Source organism: Musca vetustissima, unplaced genomic scaffold (genome assembly GCF_032173495.1).
Source record: "Musca vetustissima isolate MV318-11 ecotype Yass unplaced genomic scaffold, APGP_CSIRO_Mvet_v1 utg12221, whole genome shotgun sequence".
Classification (NCBI taxonomy): Eukaryota; Metazoa; Arthropoda; class Insecta; order Diptera; family Muscidae; genus Musca; species Musca vetustissima.
The window spans coordinates 295009-322735 of NW_026883087.1; the positions used below are offsets into that span (position 1 = coordinate 295009).

At 31.1% G+C, this 27727-nt stretch overlaps 2 protein-coding genes across 2 annotated transcripts; one reads left to right on the top strand and one right to left on the bottom strand.

Moving 5' to 3' along the window:
* Window positions 1–95: 95 nt before the first annotated feature.
* On the bottom strand, window positions 96–18354 carry LOC133329835 (CCR4-NOT transcription complex subunit 9). Its single transcript, XM_061538295.1, has 5 exons — window positions 18231–18354; window positions 3305–3685; window positions 3043–3237; window positions 2065–2156; window positions 96–306 (listed from the first exon to the last, which is right to left on the bottom strand). The coding sequence occupies exons 1-5, from the start codon at window positions 18276–18278 to the stop codon at window positions 126–128; spliced, it is 897 nt and encodes a 298-aa protein (XP_061394279.1). The 5' UTR covers window positions 18279–18354; the 3' UTR covers window positions 96–125.
* A 2884-nt stretch (window positions 18355–21238) lies between these two features.
* LOC133329840 (protein DDI1 homolog 2) lies at window positions 21239–27667 on the top strand. Its single transcript, XM_061538305.1, has 5 exons — window positions 21239–21512; window positions 24616–25096; window positions 25167–25289; window positions 25484–25646; window positions 27435–27667. The coding sequence occupies exons 1-5, from the start codon at window positions 21239–21241 to the stop codon at window positions 27660–27662; spliced, it is 1269 nt and encodes a 422-aa protein (XP_061394289.1). The 3' UTR covers window positions 27663–27667.
* Window positions 27668–27727: the final 60 nt, after the last annotated feature.

Genomic DNA, 27727 nt, shown 5'->3' on the forward strand with positions numbered 1-27727 from the left:
ATTTATCATCATTGTTGCTGTTTTGTTTGTCTCAGAAGTCTGTTCTGGTCTGTAGTACTGTGGTGTAGAGTTACTTGGGTTGTTGTTGTTGCTGATTTTTGTTGTTGCTATAATATTAACTTAATTTATGAGGTCAATGGTGACATACCAATTTGACGGGGATCTGTTGGTGGTACGGCACCCAATTCCAAATTTTTGATTAACAATTGCAACCAGTGTTTGGTTGACTTATCGTCTTGCAGACAAACGGAAAATGTGGCATCACGTAATTGATCTGGAAGACATTGTCGTAAAGCCTCTCGTGCTCTGTAAAAAGAAAGAAGAGAGAAAAAAATAACAACAATTAATAAAATCACAATTAAAATATGTACAATAAATTAAAAAAAAAATATTTAGAGAGTATTGAAAAAAATATATATCTTTTCAAAGCGTAGATTTTTTCAAAAAAAAATATTTTTAAAGGACAATCAGTACGTGCATTGTTCTAAGTATATATTTTTAGGACAGAGGGGGGATCTTTAAAAAATATATTTTTTTAAGGACTAAAAAATGCTGGGATTTTTGAAATATATTTTTTCAAGGACTATAGAAAGGCTTGGATTTTAAAATATATTTTTCAAGGGCAGAAAAAAGGTGTCGATTTAAAAAAAATTATATGTTTTTGAGGACATTAGAAAGGCCTCGATTTAAAAATACATTTTTTTTTGAGGGCAATAGAAGAGCTGGGATTTTTAAATATATTTTTCAAGGACTCTAGAAATTCGTGGATTTTTAAAATATATTTTTTGAGGACAGTAGAAGGGCGTCGAGTTAAACAATTTTTTTGGAGGACAGTAGAAAGACTTGGATTTTTAAAATATATTTTTTCAAGGACAGTAGAAAGGTCTTGATTTAAAAATACAATTTTTTGAGAACAGTAGAAGGGATGGGAGTTTTAAAATATATTTTTCAAGGACAATAGAAGGGCTTGGATTTTTAAAATATATTTTTTGAGGAGAGTAGAAGGGTTTAGATTTTTAAAATATATTTTTTGAGGACAGTAGCAGGGTGTCGAGTTAAAATTTTTTTTTTTTTTGAGGACAGTAGAACGGATTGGATTTTTAAAATATATATTTTTTGTGGACAGTAGAATGGCTCCGAGTTAAAAAATATTTTTTGAGGACAGTAGAAAGGATTGGATTTTTAAAAATACAATTTCAAGGACAATAGAAGGGCTTGGATTTTTAAAATATATTTTTTGAGGACAGTAGAAGCCGAGTTTAAAAAAATATTTTTGAGGACAGTAGAAGGGCTTGAATTTTTAATATATATTTTTCTAGGACAGCAAAAAATCATCGATTTAAAAAAAAATATATATTTTTTTAAGACAGTAGAAATTTGTTTCAAGGATAAGGATTTTTTACATAAATATATATATTTTTTTCAATTTATCCAAGCTCTTCTTTGAGGACAGTAGAAGAGCTTGGATTTTTAAAATGGAATTTTTCAAGAATAACAGAAAGGGGTCGAATTTTTTAAATAGATTGATTTAAAAAATATGTTCTTGAAGTATTAAATAAACCCGTCGATCCAAAAAAAAATTGTGTTCGGCGACAGTAGAAAGGCAGGAACTTTTAAAATATATATTTTCGGGAACATTATAAAAGCGTGGATTTTTAAAACATTATTTTTTCAAGGGCCTGGATTTTTTTAATATATGTTTGAAGGACAATACTTATACATAGTCATTCTCCTTTCCGGAGGACTTTCAAAGCTGTTAGTGAAGATTTTTAAATTAAATTTTTGGGGGACTATAAAAGGTATTTTTCGGGGGGACTATTTGAGGTATACGCATATTTTTCCGATGACTACCATAGGTATAAACGTGGATTTCAAAATAATATTTTCGGGGCAATTTAGGAGGTGTAAATGGGAATTTTTTCTTATTATGATATTTTTTTCGGGGCAATTTAGGAGGTGTAAATGGGAATTTTTATGATATTTTTCAGAGGACTTTTTAAGCTATAAGAAGGAGTTTTTTTCTGGGGACTGTGTGAGATATTTCTAACTAAAAATTCATCTTACCTTGGATTGTCGGATAATCTTAAATAACAACGAACAACATGTTTAAGCAAACGTGCCGATGGCTCCTTTGCCAATTGTATCACCATTTTACCCTGTTGTGGAAAAAGAAAGGAAAATGTTTAAAAATTAGTTATTGAAAATATATTTTAAATAAAGACAAAGGTGAAGTTATAAAAAGAAATTTTTTTATATCGATTAATAAAGGAAAGGTTGAGTATATTGTTTAAAAACCTTTGCCTTGCGGGGATTTTTAAAGAATATTTTCTAAGGTTAGTGTTGGGATTTTTAATTAACATTTTTTGGGGACGACTATCAGTGGTATCATAGGGTATTTTTAAAATAATATTTTTCTGGGGACTATCAGAGGTATAAATGGGGATTTTTAAATAATATTTTTCAGAGGACTATCAGAGATATAAATGGCGATTTTTAAATAATATTTTTCAGAGGACTATCAGAGATATAAATGACGATTTTTAAATAATATTTTTCGAGGGGTTTTTAAATATTTTAGACTGGAATTTTAAATAATTTTTTGGGGGATTATCAGTGGTATTAGAGTGTTTTTTTTTTAAATATGTTTCAGAGCACTATCAGAATTACAAGGGGGTATTTTTAAATAATATTTTTCAAGGGCTATCAATGGTATCATAGGGTTTTTTAAATAATATTTTTCTGGGGACTATCAGAGGTAAAAGTGGGGGATTTTAAATTAGAGAGAGGTATTAGAGGGAATTTTTAAATACTTTTTTCTGGGGACTTTCAGAAGTATAAATGGGGATTTGTAAATAATATTTTTAGAGGTCTATTTTTAAATAATATATTTCAGTCAGAAGTGGCCCCTTGATTGATCTAAAATTCATTATATGAATTAATAGTTTCTATTATTAATTGATTTCTAGCTTCATTATAACCCTGCTCATGTTTTCGAGAATATTTGAAATATATGTGTGTGCGTGTGTGTTTCGAACTACTCACCAAAATAATAGCTACATGTGAAAATCGTTCATATGTCTGACAGACATACGATAGACCACTTTCGTCGAGCAGTATCTTCTGTAGAATAAATGTTGCCACAGTTTTGCTTAGCTCTGAGCCAAATTCCATAATGCGTAGGCATAGGGGAATGATTTCCGAAGTTAAGAGGAAGGTTATCACTTCTTGTTCATCAGTCTGTAATGAAAAAACAAAAAATTAATTTTATATTTTTATATAACAAAGTAAAAAAAGTGTAACCCACCTTAACAAGCGCCCCAATAACACCCAAACTTGTTAAACGCAAATATTCGAATGGTCGCGTCTTTGATGTCGTCTGCAAAAACGGATATAGGAACAGGGGAATTTGTGCTTGCAAAAATACGGTACGCGTATCCGGATGTGAGGCAACACATTGCAACAGTGCCAAGGCATTACACACCCGATTCGATTGATGAGCAGTTAATGTGGCAGGATTTATTGAGGGATAAATGTTGATAATTTCTTGTAGGAGGGCAGCTATTGTACCAAAACTATGCCATAGCATTGGTGCTAAATCTGTAACTGTTTCACGTTTTTTGCTCAATTCCAGCAGAGCAGCTTCGCGGGTTTCGGGATGGGCTAATTCATTGATCCATTGGAATACCTAGAAAGAATAAGGAAAGAAAAAAATAATAAATTAAGGAAAAATATATATAAATAATGAAAGGCCAAGGAGAACCATCAGAGCTATAAAGTTAAAATTTGAAATCAGTTGAAAAGGCTTTTAGACCCTTAAACGTTGGTTTTTAGACTTTAAGACCTTTAAATATGATATTTTTAATAATTATTTTCCAAGGACTATCAGAGCTATAATTTTGGGTTTTAAAATAAGTTTTGGGGATCCAAACGAGATATAATTTGGGATTTTTGTAAACAAAATTTTTCGAAGGACTTTCAAGCAATAAGTGTGGGTTTTTAAATAATAAATTCAGAGGACTTTCAAAGGTATGTCTGGAGATTTTAAAATAATATTTTTTGGAGGACTTTCAAAGCTACAAGGGGGGTTTTTAGTAATAAAATAGTATTTGTCGGCTGGTCTAACGAAGGAAGACTTTCAAAGCTATATCTGGGGATTTTCAACAAAAATTTTCTGGGGACTTTCAAAGCTATATGTGGCAATTTAAATTTTTTTATTGGATTATCAAAGCTATAAGTAAGGAGTTTTTTAATTAATATTTTTTTACTGGGGACTATCAAAAACAAATTGGGATTTTTAAATAATATGTTTTTGGCCTGGAGTGACTATCAGAGGTATAAATTGGGATTTTCAAATAATAATTTTCTAGAAATTACCAGAGGTACCAGTTGAATTTTAAAATAATATATTTCTGGGCGCTATCAGAGGTATAAGTGGAGATTTCCAAATAATATCAATCGAGGGGGACTATTAGACATTTCAGCCTTAAATATTAAATAACATTTTCAAGGCAATATCAGAGGCTTTATTGAGGATTTTCACATAATAATTTTTGGGAGGACTTTCAAACATATCAGTGGAGAATTCAATATAATATTTTTCGGGGGACTATCAGAGTTATAACAGAATTATAAGCGTGGATTTTTGAATACAATTTCTCTGGGTACTATAGGAAGTAAAAAAATGGGATTTTTAAACAATATATTTCGGAGGGACTATCAGAGTTATAAATTGGTATTTTTATATAATAATTTTCGGGGGACTGAGGGAGATATAATTGGGAATATGTAAAAAATATTTGTCGGATCAGAAGTATAGAATAGAGTTTTAAAATAAGATTTTTTTGGAGGACTATCAGAGGTATAAATGGAGACTTCAATTTGTAAAGATATGTTCCCAGAAGACATTTTTTCCACACAGACCAATTTTGTGCCTTCAAAAGAATTACGACTTTCCACCCCATTGTATGGAATTCCCCATATAATAATATCAGTTAATCCCCTCGAGACCTCATACCTTCTCCCCTTCACTCCCCCAACTCATTAAACTGCACGTGCGTTCATTCCTATAGACGCAGCAACCACACTAAAATATGTGTTTACATTTTCAAAAATATAAAAAAAAAATTAAATAAAATTTTTTGCTGATAAATATTTATTGAATCAAAAAAATTGTTTTTATATGCATATATGAAATGCAAACAAACCTCACACCACAAAATGACGCTGATAAAAAAAACCAAAAAAAAAAAATTGAAAAAAACGTAAAACAATCACAACAACAAAAACGATACCACCAATATTACTATGAAAAAATAATATTAATACAAGCAATTATTTCAAAATTGGTGCTACGGCTGCAGCATAGGGTGGTAAAATGTGCAAGCCGCCCCCTTCATACGAGAACATATGCATATTAAGGTCGGTAAATAAACAATTATTTTACTAAGAAAACCAGATTTTACTAAAAACCAAATTTGGCTCTTAGTTCTAAAAATATTCAAAACCTGGTATTAAAAAAAAAAAAACAAAAGAACTACAAATTAGTATTAAAAAAAATAATTTTGCCCATAGACCAACCGAGTGTTAGGTGTAACATTTTTATGAATATTTTTTTTTCCAGAGACCAACAGAGAGATCACATTCAGAGACTTAATCAAAATCTGAACTATTATTAAATTCTTTCAACTTAAAAAAATGCAAGAAACGAATGAGGACCACCCTAATGTGTGTACAAGTATGTGCATTATTACTTTTTATTATTATTATTATTATTATAATGAAATGCGCATTTCTCCCATATTATAACGATTCGATAATAATAGCAGACAAAAAAAACAGAACCACAAAAATGAAAATACACACATTTTCATGGGTTTGTGTGTGTTTGGATGGCAAGGAATTCCAATTTGGAAAACAAAATACAGGACAGATGATAAACACAGAGTATATGACTTGATTGTCATTTATGTATACAACAGCAACAAAACAACAATATTTTTTGTAAATAAAAAAATGCAATGACACGTTTAACGCAAAAAAATAATTTTTTACATTTTTTTTTTTTTTCAAAATAAAAAGTTAATTTTTTTTGGCGACAAAAATATTCTCAGCCTAAAAAAATTTGAATGTAGAATCACGTAGAGATTTTTTTCGAATATACATTTTTTACGATTTTTTCAGATACAAAGAATATTTGATCCAGGTCTATACGTGTGAATTTTTATTGGATATCCAGGATTTTTTAGGATTTTTTTTAAGAATAGATTTTTAAAGAATTTCTTTCCGAAAGAAATCAGTATCAATATTGTTCAAGCTATAATTATTGAAAAAAAAAATAGAATAGAATATCAAAAGTTTTCATCACTACTAGAATTTTTTAGTAATGATACTGAAACTTTTGAATGAATGACCCTGAGAAAAAAATTGCTTTCTGCTCGTGATGGAAATTACTTTTCAGATAGCCTACTCTTTGTCCGTCCAGTAATGTGGGATGTTTCTACACCCCACGCTCGCACACTGTATGCATTTAAATTGTACTGTGCCAAAAATAAATGAAAATAATAATAATGACCTGCCATCAATCAGCGATGATAAAAAATATATAGGAAGGAAATGTGAAACGTGTGAAAATGTCAAATTTAATTAACACATTTTTTTCGGAATTAGAATTCAACATAAGAACAAAAAATTAAAAAAATCGCCCTTGAAAACAATATTTTTTTAATAAATCCACGCCTTGGATAACCCTAAAAAAATATAATTACGTGTGCGTATAGCCAACCAGCCCAATTTATTATATATTTTGGAAGCTTATGGAAGTATTTGTGTTCTACCCGTTACAGAGCTCTTCAAAATATTTTTGAAAATTTGTTTTCTCCAAATCCCGTCAATTTTTAAAAAAAAACCCCTTTCCCACGAATTTGTTTAGAACAAGAATTAAATTTATTTCGAATTGTTTTCACACAACTACTTGAGAGATTCTTGTGAAAGTCGGTACTAATCACCATAACATCTTAAGTGTCGGACTTGCCTGCCTTCCTGATCGATCGACCGATCCGAACCCTTCTTCCAAGTAATTAGCTAAACCGAAATGAAAACACATTTATCAAATCTTCTGCCTAATTGTGGTTTGTATTTTACAACCCTCTAAACAATATTTTTGGTTACAACTGTCGCTAGTTGGAATGAAAATTTGAGGTTCTACCTCCCTTTTTCTTTTTTCCCACTTCTTCTTCATTCGGTTGGCATGCCCTTTAGCCAACCAAAAGAGGAAAGAAGTACATTTTTTCATGCCTCAACGAAATTTTTCTATGCAGAAGAAGTGTGAGGAGGAGGAGGGATTAGGGGAGAAAAGAAAGAGAAATATGATCGTTTAACATCTGCCGTTGAGTGGTTCGGCAAAAACAAACATCCAAACAACCAAGCGGTTCATTGTTTCACAGCATGTTGCAGAAATTAATGTAGGCTGCTTGTTTGTTGTTGCATTGCATGAGATGTGTATATTCAGTTAGGCATTCTTTCATTCCATTCTTCCATGCCACCATCCATCCATCGGTATGTAGGTCGATCGTCATATATTGTTTATGATGGTGGGTAAAAGCATCTCTCTCTTGAAAAGAAATGAAATGCATCCATTTTGGTTTTGTCTTCTTCTTCTTTGTTTCACTTAGGCCATCCAACGCCAAACAAATCTAAACAATAGATAATAATCAACGAGACGGATGGATCGGATCGTTCGATCTTTCAACAAAATGGATTATGAAAACGAAGCGGATTATATTCCCATGTGTTGTTGTTATTTTTTTACCTGTTCCAATTGTTTTTTTTAGCGAAATGTGTTCTGGCTGCCAACAATTTGTCCACATTTTCCACAACTTGTCATGACATATCATTAAATAAGAAGAAGCATTGTTTATGTTAGCCAGACAGCTGAGCATGGTTATGCTTCTTCTTTGTAATTTTCTTTTATTGCAAATAAGTTTGGCGGCAATGGACAGACGATTTTTAAGTGATTAAAGATAATTAGAGAATTTTATTAATTAAATGAAAGAAAATTAAAAATGAAAAATAAACAAAAATTAGCAAAAGAATTTATAAAATATGTACTAGTGTGGTTTTGTTTAGTATTGTGGTGACATGTGTCCATATATCAAACAACGTGTCTCATGTAATAAGAAGAAGCATTTGTTATTTTAACAGTCAGCTGAGCATGGTTATGCTTCTTCTTATTTTTCTTTATGAGAAATAATTTTGGCGGCAAGTGATTAAAGGAAATTATAGAATTTAATTAATTAAATGAAAGAAAATTGAAAAAAGTAGGAAAAGAAATTATAATATATATACTAGTGTGGCGCTGTGTCTATATCCTGCAGGAACTATGTGTCCTCCATATTTCAAACAACTTGTCTACATATCATGTAATAAGAAGAAGCATTTGTTATGTTAATCAGCCAACTGAGCATGGTTATGCTTATTATTTTTATTTTATTAGAAATTGCTTTGGCGGCGGAAGACAGAATTTTTGTGTAAAAACGTGATGTTAAATAAATAATTAAAGGTAATTGGATAACTATTTGGTGAATTGGTGAAAAAAGATTATAAAAGATTTACAAGTGACATATGTCACACCTTGTGTCTATATCTACAAACTACTGACTGTGTCACTAGTTCATATTCACAATGATTTACTATCGGACATTTCCTACAGGGTGTTTAGTGTGTTAAGTCCATGCGTATCAAATGTGTTTTCCACTTAAATCACCACAAATTTTAGTTTGTCAAAACAAAACAGAAATAAAATCTCATTTGGAAACATGAAACCTTTTGTTGTTGTCCGTCCATGTGTAAATTACATTCTTGGAATTGCTCTTCCTATTTTTCCGAAAAAGAAAAAACAAACAGGTAGCATCGGACATTCTAAACACAAAATTAAAACCAAACCCTGATACATTAATGGGGTCATGCCTTGGAATTTCAAATGGGTGTTTCGAATTCATGGGAAAACATTCTCTCGTCGAGGCCAATAAAGGGTAAAATTAGGTCCTAATTTATTTGGTCATATTAATTTGTAACTAATTTTAACAACCTTGGATTTATTGTGTAAAATGGATTTCATAACAAATGACAAAATTTTAATATTAGTTTTAAATTTGAAATTGGAAATACTGTTGTACAGGTACAAACATAAGGGTCAAAGTTAGGCCGATTTGCACAAAGTACTGGAGTTAGGATAGCCTAGCGTGTGCCGAATTTTATTAAAAACGCTTCAGAGTTAGATTTGTCCATTTATTCCTTTTGGTTTGCAGTTTTTTTTAATAAAAACCCAACTGCATTTTGTTTTTTGTTGGCCTGGTCATAATTTATTGTAATCTTGTTTTAATGATGTAATCACGTACGAAGTGGATATTGGGTGTACTGGCGGAGTGTGACGCATTTCAAAAATAAAATACAAAATAAACAACCAATTCAAAAAGGCGTAGTAAACAACAATAATTAAAAGTCATAAAATTGTTTTTAAATTTTTTTTTTGTTTCTTTATTTATTTTTTTCAAAAACTTTGAAGATAGAATAACAACAAATTCTGTTTTGCCCACCATATTTGCCAGTTGTTTGGGATTTTTTTTTTTTTTACAAAAAACAAAAGAATTTTCGTAAACATGTTGACGACAGGTTTACGTCATATTTTTTGAGGTAGGGTCCGAAAGAAGTGGAAAAATGTATGTGAGAACCTAATCTTGAAAAGATTTTTTGAAAAATTTAAATCCTGTTTGATTCTAATACAAAAAATCTTCCTTATAGTTTGAGAAATTCCCAAAAACACAAAAGTTTTTTAGAGAACCTTATCTCCATAGATTTAGGTTCCGCACTTGATATGTATGCCAAAACAAAAACTATATCAAAAAAATGCGGCGCAATTTTCTACAAACAAAACAAAAATCTAAATAACTTCTCACGAAATTACTAACACAAAAAAAAACAACAACAAAAACAAGAAGAAGCAAAAAAAAACAAATTAGCGTTTGGTTAATAAATAAATATTTGTAGTTATAATGTTTACGATTGGAATATGTGTGAATATGCATGAAATAGATACTGTAAACAGGTGTATAATTTTGTTCTAGAAGAAATTCTCATTGTAATCTGGAATGTCCCAAATGACCGGAAAAATTGTTTACTAGGATAACAAAAGGTATTTTTTCAATGTCAAATATATTTAATATTTATTCTTTGTTGTTGTAATATTTTCTTCCAGTTTTTTTTGCCCTCAAAAAATTATTTTTTGAAAAATTTGAAAATTAAAAAAAAATTATGTTTAGAATATCAACATTATTTGAAATTGTTCCTTTATTGTAGTAATTTTCTAGTTACATTGTTTCTTCTTCTTATTTTCTAGTTTCATAATTTCTTTGCAAATTATAAATATTTTTACATTTGAAAAAATGAGGTTAGGTTGTTAAAAAATTAACATAAAGTCCTTGTAACGGCTACTTTTTTTAAAATGTAATATTTTTTGTAAATAACAATTAAAATATGTATCATCCCTCATATATGTGTTATAAATTTTGTTATTATATATATATTTCTTTAACTTAAAATTCCTTAATTTTTTATGTTTTAATTTTTTATTTCATAAAAATTATTGAAATTTTGTTATTCTATTTTTAAGATTTAATATAAGTGCCAGTGATGTTTAGGTTAAACGGTTTTTGTAGCGTTTAATTAAAAGCATTTAATCCTAAATGCTGGCATCACAATCAAATTATAATTTAAAAAATCTCTTAAAAAGTTCCCCTATGAATTATGAATTTCTATAGCGTCATTTCTTATATTTAAAGTAATAATTGCAGATTTTTATTATTTCTAAAATAGACATTAATTGTCCACTTCTCTTAAATTAATTACATTAAATAACAATAAAATGCCTTATTTTCATTAAATTCTTTCATTTTATTTAAAACCCTCCCAAATTCCTTAAATTTGGCGCTTTTTAATGCAACTAAATGATTAGCAACACTGTTTTAAGGTGACAAATCTCAATTACGCGTACACTCTCATGAACGGTTTCTCCCTCTCTCTCACACACAAAATAACCTCTATTATTGTTTTGTTCTATTCTCGCCGTCTGATGATAGAGGAGACGACGCGACGAGAAACAAAAACAAAATCTTGTTTGTTATTGTTGTTCGTTAACACACATATGATGAGAGAGGAGTTGTATGGGAGGGAGGGAGTGTTGTTGTGCTAGTAGTTAGGCTGTGTTTGTTTTTGTTATTATTGTTTTTATTTTGCTGAGCATGACGACACTTCACTATATCATGTTGTTGTTGTTTGTGTTATTGCTGTTATTATTATTGTGAATGCAACAACAATTGGCAAAGCAATAATATTAAAAAAAATAGTTGATAAAAACAGAATACACAGATGTTCAAAGAAGGCAAAAGAGCAAAGAGAGAGACGAACAAAGGTGGGGTAATGGGGGCGCAAGGACTAACATATATTTTAGATAAATAATATATGTGGGGAGGAGAATGAAAGAAAACAACAACACAGCAATGAATGATAGTGTGGGGGTTTCATTTTGCTTATGCATGCGTACAAGTACATGAATGAGTTTGCTACTGCTGCTGCTATATGTCAATAGTTGTGGAGGAATGTTTGTTTATAAAATTATGTTATTTAGTTTCAAAACAACTAGACACGATAGACTGACGGACAGACACAAAGTGAACTAACTGAACACTACTGGCAAGGTCGATGCTTGATCGAGCATTGCCCACACTACTACCACTACTATTATCAACAAAACCAATACCTGTAATTTATTGTTTACTAGGTTTTTTTCTCTTTTAAGAATAAATAATAATAAAAAAGAATAACAATTATTTAAATCAGCATTTTTTTGTGTAATTAAATATAAAGTGGTGTTGTTGTTGTTGTTTGATTATTAAATATTAACATTTGTTGTGTGAGGGCGGAGAACTACAATTGCCTGCCTAATTAATAAATTATCTCATAATATTTTTTTTTTTGTTTTTGAAAATGGGAATGGTTAGGCCGACTGGATTTCAATTAACAACAAAAATGTTAATTGAAAGAAGAAGAAAAATAAATGATAACAATAACAATTTTCACATAAACACACAGAGATACAGTGGGCCAGGCCAGTCTGTCACCAGGAAATAGAAACTGAGTTCTTTGTTGGAAACGAAATGGAAAAATATTGCCAGCTGCAATACAGAAAACTATTGCAGTGATTATATTTGTTAAAATGGGAGCAGAAAGTTTCAATAATGCTAATTCATAGGGGAGAAAGTATGTTTATATTTTAAAAACCTAACCTCACTTCTTCCCACTGCAAAATTAGGTTAAAAAAATAAATTTCTGAATTAAAAATTTAATTAAGGAAACGATTTTGGGATAATTTTTTGTTAAAATGAGAGCAGAAGGTTCTAATAATGCTACTTTTTAAAAACTAACCTCACTTCTTCCCACTGCAAAATTAGATTAAAAAAATCTGATTTAAAAATTAAATTTAGAATTTATGTACAATATTATAACCCGCTCCTCAATTCTATTTTAAGTAGCACAAGCATTTTGATGTATAGCTTTTTTTGCACAACCTAAAAAATTTTCTTATAATTCATGAAGAGTATTAAAAAAAGTAAAGAATAGTAAAAAGATTGAGGATCAATTGCACATAATGGAAGTTTAGTTTCTTCATGAGGAATTACAAGGAAAAGAAAATTACATTTTGACAACATAACCTCACTTCTGGCAAACTGTGAAAATCAACAAAAAATCAATTATAAAAATAGACACAAACAAACAAAAGTGGTTGGAATTTAAGTAACCATATTTTTTATGCTTTACAGAGGCCTCACGAGAAATTTATAGTGAATTTTTTGTTTCAACCTAACCACACACATGTATGAAGTTAACACTAAATTGAAAAATATTACAAAGATTGAGTAACAATTGCATGTTATCAAGGTTATATAGGAAAAATTTTATTTTTTCGAAAATTTATTGTGACAACCTAACCTCACTTTTTCCAAATATAAAAATGAATGAAGAGAAGAACAAATTGATTAATATTACAATGATTAAATACCTTAAATCAACTTGCATTTAAATCCACGTGGAGTTATGTGGGAAAACAATTAATTATTTTTTAACCTAACCTCACATTTTTTGGAAATTGGAAAATTTTACGAAATGAGGTTGACGAAATGCATACAAACAATTGAAAATTTAACGAAAAAAGTTAACAAAATGCATACAAATAAAAAAATAAATATCCATCAAACTGCACGAATCGCAAGGAATTTATGTGAATTTTTTTGCTTCAACCTAACCTCACATTTTCCCCCAAATGAATATAAAGATACCTCTAATCAATGAAGAGAATTCTCATTAACTACAGTGATTAAGGATCAATTACATTAAATCAAAGTGTAATTAAATCCACGTGGAGTTATGTACGAAAAATATTAATTTTTTCAACCTAACCTCACTTTTTTGGAAATTGAAAATTTAACGAAAAAAGTTAACGAAATGCATACAAATAAAAAAATAAATATCCATGAAACTGCACGAATCGCAAGGAATTTATGTGCATTTTTTGCTTCAACCTAACCTTACTTTTGTTCTCAAATAATAAAAAGAGACTTCTAATTAATGAAGAGAATTAAAAAATAAATAAATAAAAACATTACAATGATTGAAGATCAATTGCACCAAGTGGATGTTAAATTTATTTAAGGGGATTTACATATAAGGAAAAAGCTAACTTTTTCAAAACCTAACCTCAACAATATTTGAGTCACCCCTGAAGGAAATGTGGTGTGCTGTATCCCTTTGTCTACTATTGTTGCGAAATGTGTCCATATTCTACATATCATGTAATAAGAAGAAGCATTTGTTATGTTAACCAGCCTACTGAGCATGTTTATGCTTCTTCTTATCTTTTCATTTATTGCAAATAAATTTGGCGGCAATGGACAGACATTTTGTTACAAACACGATTTTTAAGTGATTAAAGGCAATTGGAGAATTTAATTAATTAATTGAAAGTAAATTGAAATAGAAAAATAAACAAAAATTAGCAAAAGAAATTATAAAATATATACTAGTGTGGTTTTGTTTACTATTGTGGCGACATGTGTCCATATATCAAACAACTTGTCTCATGTGATAAGAAGAAGCATTTGTTATGTTAACAGCCTTCTGAGCATGGTTATGCTTCTTCTTTTTTTTTCTTGCGTTACAAATAATTTTGACGGCAATGGACAGAAATTTTGTTAAAAACGCGAGTTTAAAGTTATTAAAGATAATTGGATAATATATTTATAAATTTAAATAATTGGCGAAGAAAAAAAATTGAGCAAACGAAATAATAAAAAGTTTCCAAGTGACATATGTGTCTATATCTACAAACTATTAACTCACATATGTGACGCTGAGGCTCTACCTAGCACATGTTAAATGTCAATAGTAAGTCAGTAGTGATTTACTATAGACATTTCCTACAGGGACTGTATTCACTTATCCACCCACAATCTAGACAAGAAAACAATCAACATACACACTCAAACACATGTAAATAAATCATATTTTTTCTATTTGGTAGGCAATTTGTTAGAAAAACAGATACAAAAAAAGTCACAATCAACAAAAAGAGTAGACAAAATAAAGAAAAACATTAATTAACTGTCAAAATATAAATTGTTGTTGTTGTTTTTTGTGTGTACACATGCAATGTTTGGTAAAGAAATAATGGTTGATAACCCCCCTAAATTAGAGTTGACCATCAACTGGGAAAAAATAGTGTTAATTGGAGTGTGGGTTTTGAAAATTACAAAAAATAAATAAATAAAATAATACCAACTACAACTACTGGGCCTAATTATATGGCAACATGAGCCCATTTAATAGAATACTAGAGGCAGCTTTGAAATAGGAAAAAAGGAGGAGATTAAATCCCTGCTTCGAAAATTTTATTTTAAAGAGAGATTGGAAAAATATTTTACAAAAATCTGAACATATGATGGATTTTTTTAAAATATACTATATTAATAATCCACACCTAATACCGAATTCTAAAATATCTGGAATCCAAGCCCATTCCAAAAAAAAAAAATTATATTTATAAAATTTCAAATTTTGTAAAAAATATACTATCCAAAAATAAGATATTTTCCAACTTGTTCTCAGAGACAATTTATAAGTTCCGTTTGGTTCTTTTTTCAAATTTTTGAAGCATACTTGACTAATATTGTTCACGCCAGTCTGAAAGCCACAATTCACAAACTTCAACTACTGTAGATGTTAAGTGGTGTGTGAGACAGATTCATGCGTAGCATCACACAATCAATGTCAAGGTTATGGAGAGGTAGGGAATGAATATCGGCATTTTTTAAGGTTACAAACAATTCTTTTATCAGTATTATTAAAAAAAACAACATCTACTACAAATATAGAATACCTTGAACATAATGTTATTGAGTGCTACAAGAGGAGGGGCGGAGAATAATAAACGTCCGGTCCGTTAAAATCACAATAGAGCTCTGCCATATTTAAGATAGAGCTTTGAAATTTTGCATATACATTGTTATTACTCATAGAATGTTTGGTATTGAAAAAGAGATATATCGGTCCACGTTTTGGTATAGCCACCCGTATAACGGTATCTCGAAAATTTCGGTATTTTGGGGATTTTTGTCGTGTTTTGTCGAGATTTTGGGCATGTTTTACGATCATTTTGGCTGTAATTTTGGATTTTTGGTTTTGACTAGGTAACACATAATCCTACAAAAAATCCTGAATATTGGGTAACTTTTAAGGTAGCTCCTATTAAAGGGCACACCCTATATTTCGCTAATTTCGCGATTTTGGGCATGTTTTTCAAACGATTTGGCTGTAATTTGGTATATTGGGTTCTCATTGGCAACCAAATCTTCCTACCAATTTATGATAGCTCCCATATAATGGTACCTCTAAAATTTCTGTTTTTGGGGAATATGGTCATATTTTTCAGTCGATTTGTCTGTAATTTGGGATTTTGTGTTCTTGCTGGGCAAGACATCTTCCTACTAGAAATGATCAATATTGGTTTACTTCATAAGGTAGCTTCCATATAACGGAACACCCAAAATTTCGCTAATTTCGAGATTTTGGGCATGTTCATCAAACGATTTGGCCGCAATTTAGAATTTTGGGTTCTCATTGGGTACCAAATCTTTCCACGCAAAAACTATCAACATTGGTCCACTTTTTATCATAGCTCCCATATAATGGTATCCCCAAAAGTTTCTTGGGAGTACGGACACGTTTTTCAATCGAATTGATTGTAATTTGATATTTTCGAGGTTTCATTTTCATCAGATTTTTAATATCGACTACACTCCTGTTGCACATCTATATGAATATTAAAAATTAAAAAAATATTAAAGTTTCTCTTCCATATAACCGACCTCATGGTGCCATGACAGCCATTAACCGAATTCATTGCCTTATTAAATTTCCCTCGCCTGGATTTTAAATTAGTATTGAAAATAAAAAAAGTATTGGCAATTCTTTTGCCTAGGTTATCCCCTTTCCATTTCGACTATCTGCCTATTGTGGTCCTGAATTTAAAAGACTATCAATTTGCTCTTCAAAAAATTATCACTCTGATTCCTTAACTCTAGATTATTTCCTTTCTGCTCATAGGTATGTCTATGTAAATAAATAAAAATTAATATTGAATTGAATTAAAATATGGAAAATTTTCTTACATATAACCATTAACAGAATTCATTGCCTGGGTTATCTATCCTTCCATTGGCTATCTTCAAAAAAAATCCTATGTCTAGAGGTCAAAAAAGTCAGTGGGCTGAATTAAAAAAAAAAACTCAAAATAAAAATCTTGTTTGTTATTTTCCATTAAAAGCCGAAAGGAAAACTACTAAAAGAAACTAGAAAAATTACATTAGAAAAAGAAATGTAAATTGTAAATCAAATTTAAAGAAAAAAAATACCCACAAGAGATTTTTTGCATTTTTTTTCGTCTCTCTGTTGGCTAGAAGAAAATCTAGCATTGCCTGCCTGAGTCTGTCCGTACTTGTTTGTCTATTTTTCTTAGCATTTCATGTTGTTTTGCTGCTGAACTGAACGGAATAGTTAAGGAGGCTGCAGGAGGAGGAGGAGGAGGCATCAGGCACAATGAATGATATGGATTTTAAGAATGATGGTATGGATGGTGATTGGTGGTGGAGGCGGAGGTGTTGAAATAATAGTTTTAATTGTTGTTGCCATTTCGATGCTTCTATTTTTTGTTTTTTTGCCTGCTTTTCTTTTAATTTTATACAAAAATTTTTTTCTCTTGTTTTCTATTCTCAGTGCTTGGTGGCTGGATGGTACTAGGTGCGCTGTGATGTTGTTGCTGATGACGTTGTTGTTGTTTTTGTTATTGTTGTAAAAATGTTGACGTTCATTGCAAATTGCTTGCACTATACATGTTGTGAATAGTCGTGAGTGAAGGTTTTTTCACAATTGGGGTCGTTGATACTTGCAATAACAACTTTGCTGCAAGCGCAGCACAATGCAAAGAAAATAGAAGGAAAACAACAACAGCAACTACGATAGCAGCAATTATAAAAAAAACTAAATTTAAAAAGAAACAGGAGAAACAACTAAACTAAATCCTTAAGAGAAAGCTTTGCTTGGTTTTGCCTTGTCTTGCCACCCCTTTTTGTTAAACGTCACTTTTTTACAGCTGCCATTTAATTTGTGGGAGTTGGTTGTCAAAAATAAATGTCATTGTTTTTTTTATTTCTTTTGGCTTTTCAAGCCATTACCACAATACCTGGCAACCACATAAAAATATTAATGAAATAAAATAAAAAAGAATAATGGAAAAAAAGAAACAGAGAAGAAGAAAAAACACAAACAACAACGCAAATAAGGCCATACGGAACCAAAAAAAATATATGATAATCAAACACACGCACACACCGGTTTTTTTTTGGCTACGTAACTGTATGTGTGTATATATAGATGTGTAAGCGTATGGCTGGCAGGGCCAATAAAAGTTCCAAAGCTGCTGCTGTTGCTTTTATTTTATTTTTCCATACCCTCACTAATATTTCTCATTTCCCTATTGCCCTTTTTTCTTCTTCTTACAAATACCTACAAAATACTTTATTAAAATTATTTAACTAACTAATAATCGAAATAATCCACACACTCACCTTTTCCTGTTCACTTTGTGGAGTCATACACCCGCCGTCCGTCATCATTAAATAAACTTTTTGCTCGTGCTTGCTCGTTTTTCTTCTTCAGAAACACTTTTTTTCGCCAGATTTCTCTTGACTTGACTTTTTTCTATTTGCTTTTTTTAGCTAACTGGCTTCTTTTATTTTCTTTCACAGGCTTTATTGCTTTTCTAGGGATATTATATTTTCTTTTTTTACTAGATTCGCACTGATATTTCACTTCCTCTTGTTGTTAAATCACAAATCTTTTTATAACTTTTTCTGGCGATTCCACTTTATTTCTCTCGCTTTTCCGTATAAATTTTTTTTCCGTCACAATCGCTACAATCAATGCTTCTTCTTATTTTGAGTAATGCCCAAACAGTGCCCGAAGACAGATGGTTTTTCTGACGCCGTTAAAATGGAAATGTTAGCTAACGCCGTTGCAAAGCATATAGTTGTCAGAGTTGTAATTTGTGTGTATAGAGAGAGACAGAGTAGAGGAATTAATGCAGTAACGTAACGTAGAAATACATGGTTTACTGCAATGTCTGTTCCATAACCTACAAATTTTAATTTTTTTTTTTGCTATGATAACAATTTTTGCTTTATAATATCGAAACAAAAAAATTAATAAAGTAGAATTAGAAAAACATAGGAAAATTAACCAATATATGGTTTTCCATAAAAAGGTTCATTAAACATGGTTTTAGAAAAACATGAGAATATAATGATATCGATCGATTGGTGGAACGATATCAATTATTTGGGTAAGAAGATTTTCTACTCAATGAGAATCCAAAATACCAATTTGCCGTCTATTCTGTTTGGGAGGTACCGTTACATGTACGCTATTCTACCAAATTGCTGCCAATGTGAAAAACCCAAAATATCAAAAAATCGAAGAGACAAATCGGTCAAAAGAAAAACGTGAACCAAAATATCAAATTAGAGACAAATCGGTTGACCAATATTATAAAAAAAACCGAATTTTAGAAAGTAGCCTTATATGGGACCTACCCTGAAACTTAAGTCAAAATTGATCATTTTTGGTATGAAGATTTCCTTGCCAATGAGAACCCAAAATATCAATTTGGAGACAAATCGGTTGAAAAACATTACCAATATTATAAAAAAACCGAATTTTGAAAGGTACCTTTATATGGGTTCGACCCTGAAACTTAAGACAAAATTGATAATTTTAGGTATGGAGATTTCCTTGCCAATGTATATCGCAAATATCAAAATTTCAGCCTATTCGATTGGAAAACGATCCAAACTCTCCACATTCCGAAATTTGGGATGTACCGTTATATGGGAGCTATGATAAAACTTGGAGCAATATTGATAATATTTGGTAAGAAGATGTGAATGGGAACCCAAAATACCAAATTGCAGTTAATTCGGGTTGGAAAATATGACCAAACTCTTCAAAATACCGAAATTTAGGAGGTACTTTCTTCATTCCAATAAAAGTCTTCACATTCGATCTTGGCTACTACCCTTTTTTAAGCAAAGTTTTTCGGTTGCTGTTCCTCCGTCGATCTTATCCTATGCATTGTCACAGGTATTGAGCCGCCAATGCTGTCCCTGATACAACTCCTATCTTCGATCTCGTCTGTTTGGCCCATGCTTTGTGGATTTCCTTATCCGTAGCCTTGGTAGAGGTGCCGTCAGAGGTGGCCACAGTACCTGGGTTAAGAATTGGGTCGACCGGAAATTGCCTAGAGGCCGTGATGGGATATTCCCTTTCGTACCTTTTTCTCGCTGATCATGTTGAGGTCTTTATCTTCATATCATTGGCAGAAGCAGATTGCCATGTGATACGCTTTCGTATCCACATCTTCCAAGGTTTTGCACTTTTGGTTCCCGGATTCGTTAGCGAGGATTTTAAAGTGATTTTGATGTTTATGTTTTTTGTTGAAGATTGAATTAAAATATATCATAAAACACGTAAATGGGAAATTACATAAGATTTTTTATTATTTGACATACAACAGAAATGTCAATTAAAATGACAAAGATGTTATATCGTAAACTATAACGATAGGGTTAGAATTGTCATTATCTCCCGTCTGTGTGCTAACCATCCCCTGTGCATGATTACAACTTACAAAGATAGAAGAAGAAGCAACCAATTCAAAGTTATGACGACGCCGTTCAAAAAACAAACTGCATTATCAAGCCGGGCGACGTTGCAAAAATTGGAGTTGGCTTCGTCTATTGAACAAAACACACGACGATTTCGATCAGAGATTGGAAATTAACAAATTTATTGTAAAAATACAAGAAAAAAGGTGAGATTAATGAAATCGGAGAACCAAAAACAATAATAAATAATATTGAATAAGAAAATACTTGTGAAATTATGAGATAAAGTGCCAAAAAATGCCGACAAACACACGCATACAAATGCAGAGGAAGAAAAGAAAAAAATCAAAACAACAACAACGAGGACAAACCAAATCAACAACAACCAACCAACAGAAGCAGCAGCAAGCAGTAAATAGTAGCAGCAGAATGCAGAAATAATGAAATGTTTTTTCCAAAATAATTAATAAATATTCTGCTTCTTCTTTTTCCCCCAGTTGGCTGTTGTGTGTTTGTGCGTGATATGAGATTGAGTTGTTGTTGTTGTTATTGTTTTTGCTGTATTGTTCTTTTGTTTTCACTTTGTTGGCTTTCTTGCTTTTGAATATTCAACAATTTTTAATAGTCCAATTTCTTTTTTCTAACATTTCAGGTGTGCGTGTCCCCAGTGCAACCATCAATCGTAATAAATATTGGATATTTTTCGAAATTATAAACAAAGTTCATTGAAAAGTGTTTGGAAAAATTTTTGTGGGGTCATTTCAAGTTCCGGTGTTGTTGTTTTGTTGATAAAGCAAAGCCGAATACATTTTTGTGGTTTTATTACCTTAAAAATAATAAAAGTAAAGTCCATTTGTATTGAGATTAGTGGTGTCTGAACCAACCACACACAATAATCATCATCCATCTCCGATATGAAAATTACCGTAACCACCACCTCGACCGATAAGGTCTTCTTTCTCGATGTCAGCGAAGAATTGGAATTGGAAAATTTCAAGGCATTTTGTGAGGTGGAATCGGGTATAGCGGGTGCCCAAATGTTAATCATATTCAATGGTAAACCCTTGATGGATAACAAACAACCACTGAAACATTTTGGCATTAAAGATGGTGATTGTGTGGTATTGCAAAAACGTGAAATACGCCGTGAACCTGTCAGCCGTCCACCACCAACACCTATGGATTTGGGTAAGTAGCAATAATTTTAACATTAAAAATAACCTTATAAAGTAATTTTTTCGGTATGTCTTCTCTGGTACATCCAGTGCAATGTGTGATGAGCAATGCAAGTAAATAATTGAGTGGGCGCGCAAACGAAATCCTCCAACTGTAGTCATTTTTTTCTTAATGCGTATTTACATTTTTTCGGGTATTTTGTGGTGTGTGCGTACATGTGTTGGCATGTTTACTTCATCATCATCATCAGCATGCTAACCATTTGCATGTGTCATTGTCCATTAATTTGGCTTGTCTGATTTTTTTCTCTGCGCCTTGTTTTGTCCAAATTACAAAGATGCTACATTTTATACGAAAACAATATGTCTTTGGCCACATGAAGAGAAGTAGGTCAATGATCTAAGATAGAATGTTGAATATAATGACACTAAATTACAGGTATATGTTTTTTAAATTTTCTTTTTCGAAAAACATTAATAATACAATAATTCTCTATTATAGTACCACAACCAAGAGTGGATTGGAATTTTTTGTAGACAAGTTTAAAATGTTTCCAAATTATATGCCCGAAAAAAGCAGATTCGTTTTTTTAAGAGATTACCTTATTTTGTGAGGTCGTTCAAGGGGACTGAAGAAGTGATAAGGAACAATATTTTTTACCCCTTTTATAATGAGAAGCAAATTTGAAAAACGTTGTGAGAAGTTTAGTTGGATAAATCGAAAAATTCTTGGGAGTTTGGTATACCATTTAAATAAAATCGGAAGAATATGTAAAGGGGAGCTATATCTAAATCTGAATCGATTTTCACAAAACTTCGCATACGTCAACGTATTCTTAATTCAGTTCGCTGTGCAAAACTTTCTCTCAATCGGACAAATCCTGGAAGTTTGGTGCATCATTTTCATAAAATCGAACGAAAATATATACGAGAGCTGTATGTAAATCTGAACCGATTTCAACGAAACTTAGCACACATCATTCTAGACTCAATTCAGTAGGCTATGCAAAATTTCGTCACAATTAAATAAATAATAAGAGTTTTGTGCAACATTTACCTAAAATCGGACAAAAATATATATGAGAGCTATATCTAAATCTGAACCGATTTCAACGAAACTTCATATACGGCATTCGTTCCCTACTTCAGTACGCTGTGCACAATTTTGTTGCAATCGGACAAAGCTGGGGAGTTTGGAGCTCCTAAAATCGGACGAAAATATATATGGCAGCTATATTTAAATCTAAACCGATTTCAACAAAACTTCGCATACAACAAGGTGTACTTAATTGAGTACGTTGTACTAAATTTGGTATCAATCGGACAATTCCTAAGAATTTTTTGGACCATTTACAAAAAATCGAACGAAAATATATATGGCAGCTATATTTAAATCTAAACCGATTTCAACAAAACTTCGCATACGCAAATCTGTACTCAATTCAGTACCCTGTGCAAAATTTTGTCCCAATCAGACAAATCTGGAGAGTTTGGAGCACCTAAAATCGGACGAAAATATATGTGAGAGCTTTATCGAAATCTCGACCGATTTTCTCCAAATTCAATAGGGTTCGTCCTTGGGCCAAATAAGTGAACTGTGGCAAATTTCATCTCATTCGGATCATACATTTCAGAAAAAAAAAAAAATATTTTTGATAAAAAAATTACCAATCCGAATTACCGAATTAAAGTGTAGTTTAAATCCAAGCACCGTTCCGAAGAAATATGTTTTTAAAAATCCTCTCTTTGATAGACTCAGAAAAAAAATATTTTTGATAAAAAATTTGCGGATCTTTACTTCGGAAAAATATTTTTTTTAAATGTCCATAAATCGGAAATTTAAATCCATGCACCGACTGTTCCGAAAAAATATGTTTTTAAAAATCCTCTTAGGAAAAAAATATTTTTGGATAAAAAATATTTTTAAAATATCCACAAATCGGAAGTATAAATCCAGCCAAAAATTATTATTTTTATATCCACTCTTTGATAGACTCAGAAAAAAATATTTTTGATAAAAATTTTGCGGATCTTCGATCCGGATTTTTTTTTTAAATATCCACAAATCGGAAGTTTTAATCCAGCCCTCGATAGTCCCGAAAAAATATTCTTTTATATCCACTTTTCAATAGACTCAAAAAAATATATTTTTGATAAAAAAATTCGGAAAAAATATTTTTAAAAGGTCCACAAATCGAAAGTTCGGAAAATATTTTTTTTTTAATCCACTCTTTAAAAAAGTACATTTTTGATAAAAAAAAAAACGGATCATCAGTCCGCAAAAAAAAAATTAAAAAGCCTGACAAATCGGAAATTTGAAACCATGCATCGATAATCCAGAAAAATATATATATATATTTTTTTTTGTTTTTGCAAAATAGTCAGGCTTAATCCCAGTTTGTTGTTTTTATAAAAAACAACTATTTATTAGTGGGGAATGTATGGCATTTGAAACAGGGATAAGGCAGGGAAGAATAGTTTCGGATCTCGCCACTGATCCTCATCAGTTCCCTTAATTTTTTCAAAAGGTTGGAAAATATTTTCATTTATAAAACGTAGGCCTTGTTGGACCTTTAAAAGTATTTTCTTTTGAAATCCTAGGCCATGGTCAACAAGGCCTTGACAAAAATACATTTCCCACTGCTTATTTTTTTGTAAATGTAGATCATGAAAAAAATTTAAAAATGTTTTTTTTTTTTCAAATTTCAAAACACCTTGAGATCGACCTTAATAATTTAATTTTTTTCAAAACCAGGCCTTGTTGGGCCCTATTAACTTTAAAAATATTTTCCTCACCTTGATAGAACTTTGAAAATATTTCCGAATATTTTTTTTCCCATGATTTGTATTATTTTTCAAGGTTGCACACCACTTTCTATTTTCAATGTGAATTCCCCGAAAATTCATTGAAGCAGTTAATAGAGTTCAATGTCAAGTTCAAATATATGTTGTGAGGGTGGGTGGCACGGCACATACGTACGTGCAATACCCATTACGGCAAATAAACAAATTTCACCAAAACAAACAATTTGTTTTCTTCTTCTTCTTCCTCTAAGTTTATAAACAACAACAAAAAGACTTTTATTAATTTTCTTTTCTATTTCTTCTTCTTACAGACGAAGCAGCTATACGCAGTTTGGACTTTAGCAATATAAGTATACCAGGCACTAGTACAGGCTCAACAACCGGTTCAAGTCTGGCTGCTGGTGGTGCATTTCGTTCCTTACCCTCGGCCAGTGGTCTAATCAATTACAATGATTCGGATGAATTTAATGTCAACTATGATGACGATCCAGCCACCGTGCGTCAAATGTTCTTGGAAAATCCCGAATCATTGGCATTGTTAAAACAGAATAATCCACGTTTGGCCGATGCCCTGTTGTCGGGTAATTTGGATACATTTAAAACGATTCTAAAGGAACAAATTGATGCACGCAAGGAACGTAATGCACAACGTCTGCGTATGCTAAATGCTGATCCATTTGATGCGGAAGCCCAGCGTCTAATCGAAGAGGAAATAAAACAGAAAAATATTCAAGAGAATATGGCAGCGGCATTGGAATTTAATCCGGAAATATTTGGAACAGTTATTATGCTGTGGGTTCTTATTAAAAAAACAAAACACTTAATTGTAATTAATAATTTTTATCCTTGTTCTTTTTTCAAGTTACATTAACTGCAAGGTAAATGGTGTCCCGGTCAAGGCATTTGTTGATTCTGGGGCCCAAACCACCATAATGAGTTCAGCATGCGCCAAACGTTGCAATGTCACACATTTAATTGACACCAGGTACGGAAAACCTTTACATTACGTTTTTTTAATCAAAACAAAGTTTTAATTTCAAAATCTATTTTTTTGAATTTTAATAATGAGCGCTTTACTTTCAGTTCTATTAAAACTGTAAGGCATTCTGTCTATTACCATTGATCTAAGATTCTTTTTAATAGAAAAATATGTCAATAATTTTTTTAATACTTTTATAGATGGAGTGGCATTGCCAAAGGTGTTGGCACCCAACGCATCATTGGCCGCATCCACATGGTCCAGTTGCAAATTGAAAAAGACTATTTGGCCTCGAGTTTTTCGGTGCTGGAACAACAACCCATGGATATGCTGTTGGGTTTGGATATGCTCAAGAGACATCAGGTAGGATTTTTTAAAAACAACAATTTTCAATGCAAGGAAAATCCATTGAAAAGCCTTGCTAAATTGATGTTTTCTATTGAAAAACCTTGCTGAATTGAGTTTTTCTACGAAAAAATTTTGCTGAATTGAGTTTTTTTCGCACAAAAACATTACTAAATTCATTTTTCTATACAACTACCTAGCTGAATTTTATTTTTCATTAAAAAATCTTGCTGAATTGAGTTTTTTATAGAAAATCGTTGCTGAATTGAGTTTTTCTATAGAAAATCGTGCTGAATTGAGTTTTTCGTTAAAAACAACTTGTTGAATTAATGTTTTCTATTAAAAAACCTTGCTGAATTGAGTTTTTCTAAAGAAAAACTTGGCTGAATTGAATTTATTGGCATGATAACTTTGCTGAATTGGGGTTTCCATAGAAAAATATTGTTGAATTGATTTTTTTATATAGAAAAACTTGAAAATGTTTTTTCAGTGTGTTTCATTAAAAACACCTTGCTGAATTCATGTTTTCTATTGAAAAGCCTTGCTGAATCGATGTTTTCTATTGAAGAACTTTGCTGAATTGAGTTTTCCGCACAAAAACATGCTAAATTTATTTTTTCTATACAACTACCCAACTGAATTATGTTTTTCATTAAAAAAAATCTTGCTGAATTGAGTTTTCCCTAAAGAAACTTGGTTGAATATCAATTTTTCATATAAAAACCTTGCTGAATTGAGTTTTTCTATAGAAAATTGTTGCTGAATTGAGTTTTTCTATACAAAATCATTGCTGTATTGAGTTTTTCGTTAAAAAACAACTTGAACAACTGAAATTCTAAAGAAATACTTGGCTAAATTGAATTTATTGACATAATAACTTTGATGAATTGGGGTTTCCATAGAAAAATATTGTTGAATTGATTTTTTTATATAGAAAAACATGAAAATGTTTTTTCAGTGTGTTTCATTAAAAACACCTTGCTGAATTCATGTTTTCTATTGAAAAGTCTTACTGAATTAATGTTTTCTATTGAAAACCTTGCTAAATTGAGTTTTTCTAAAAAATTTTTGCTGAATTGAGTTTTTCCGCACAAAAACATTCTAAATTTATATTTTCTATACAACTTCCCTGCTGAATTATGTTTTTCATTCAAAAAAAATCTTGCTGAATTGAGTTTTCCCTAAAGAAAGTTGGTTGAATAGCAAATTTTTCATATAAAAACCTTGCTGAATTGTGTTTTTCTACGAAAAAATTTTGCTGAATTCAGTTTTTCCGCACAAACATTGCTACATTTATTTTTTCTATACAACTACCTAGCTGAATTATGTTTTTCATTAAAAAAATCTTGCTGAATTGAGTTTTCCATAAAGACCTTGCTGAATTCCATATAAAAACCTTGCTGAATTGAGTTTTTCCAAAGGAAAACTTGGCTGAATTGAGATTTTCCAAAGGAAAACTTGGCTGAATTGAATTTATTGGCATAATAACTTTGCTGAATTTCGGTTTCCATAGAAAAATATTGCTGAATTGATTTTTTTATATAGAAAAACTTGAAAATGTTCGTTTTTTAGTTTAAAAACTTAGCTGAATGACGATTTCCTCTATGAAAACCTTGCTGAATTGGTGTTTAATGCAGAAGAACTTAACTGAATTGAGTTTTCCTGTAAATAGAACCTTGCTGTATTGAGTTAAATTACAAAAAAATCTGAATATAAATATATATGTATATTCAGATTTTTAATTAAAACCTTGCTGAATATAATTTTTTAATTAAAACATTGCTGAATTCATTTTTTTGTTTGCAGTGCAACATCGATTTGCAACGTGATGTGTTGCGCATTGGTACCACCGGCACCGAAACACCATTTTTGGCCGAAAATGAACTGCCCGATTGTGCCCGCCTCTCGGGCAATGTCGATGACGAACTCAAAGCCTTAGAACAATCTGCCAATGATTCGGAAGCTCAGGCCATTAAGGAGGCAATTGAACAGAGTAAACGAGATGCGGCTAGTGGTAGTGGTGGAGGTAAATGAACAAAAAAACAAAACACACACACAAACAGATAGAACACATAACAAAACACTTAATTATTTCTCTA

Excerpts from the sequence above, each read along its gene's own strand:
- LOC133329835 (XM_061538295.1), bottom strand. The coding sequence starts at position 18,278 with ATGATGACGGACGGCGGGTGTATGACTCCACAAAGTGAACAGGAAAAG. Across the intron at positions 3,238-3,304 it reads TTATTGGGGCGCTTGTTAAG|ACTGATGAACAAGAAGTGAT; the intron begins GTGGGTTACACT and ends TTTTCATTACAG. Across the intron at positions 307-2,064 it reads AGATTATCCGACAATCCAAG|AGCACGAGAGGCTTTACGAC; the intron begins GTAAGATGAATT and ends TTCTTTTTACAG.
- LOC133329840 (XM_061538305.1), top strand. The coding sequence starts at position 21,239 with ATGAAAATTACCGTAACCACCACCTCGACCGATAAGGTCTTCTTTCTC. Across the intron at positions 21,513-24,615 it reads ACCAACACCTATGGATTTGG|ACGAAGCAGCTATACGCAGT; the intron begins GTAAGTAGCAAT and ends TTCTTCTTACAG. Across the intron at positions 25,290-25,483 it reads ACACATTTAATTGACACCAG|ATGGAGTGGCATTGCCAAAG; the intron begins GTACGGAAAACC and ends ATACTTTTATAG.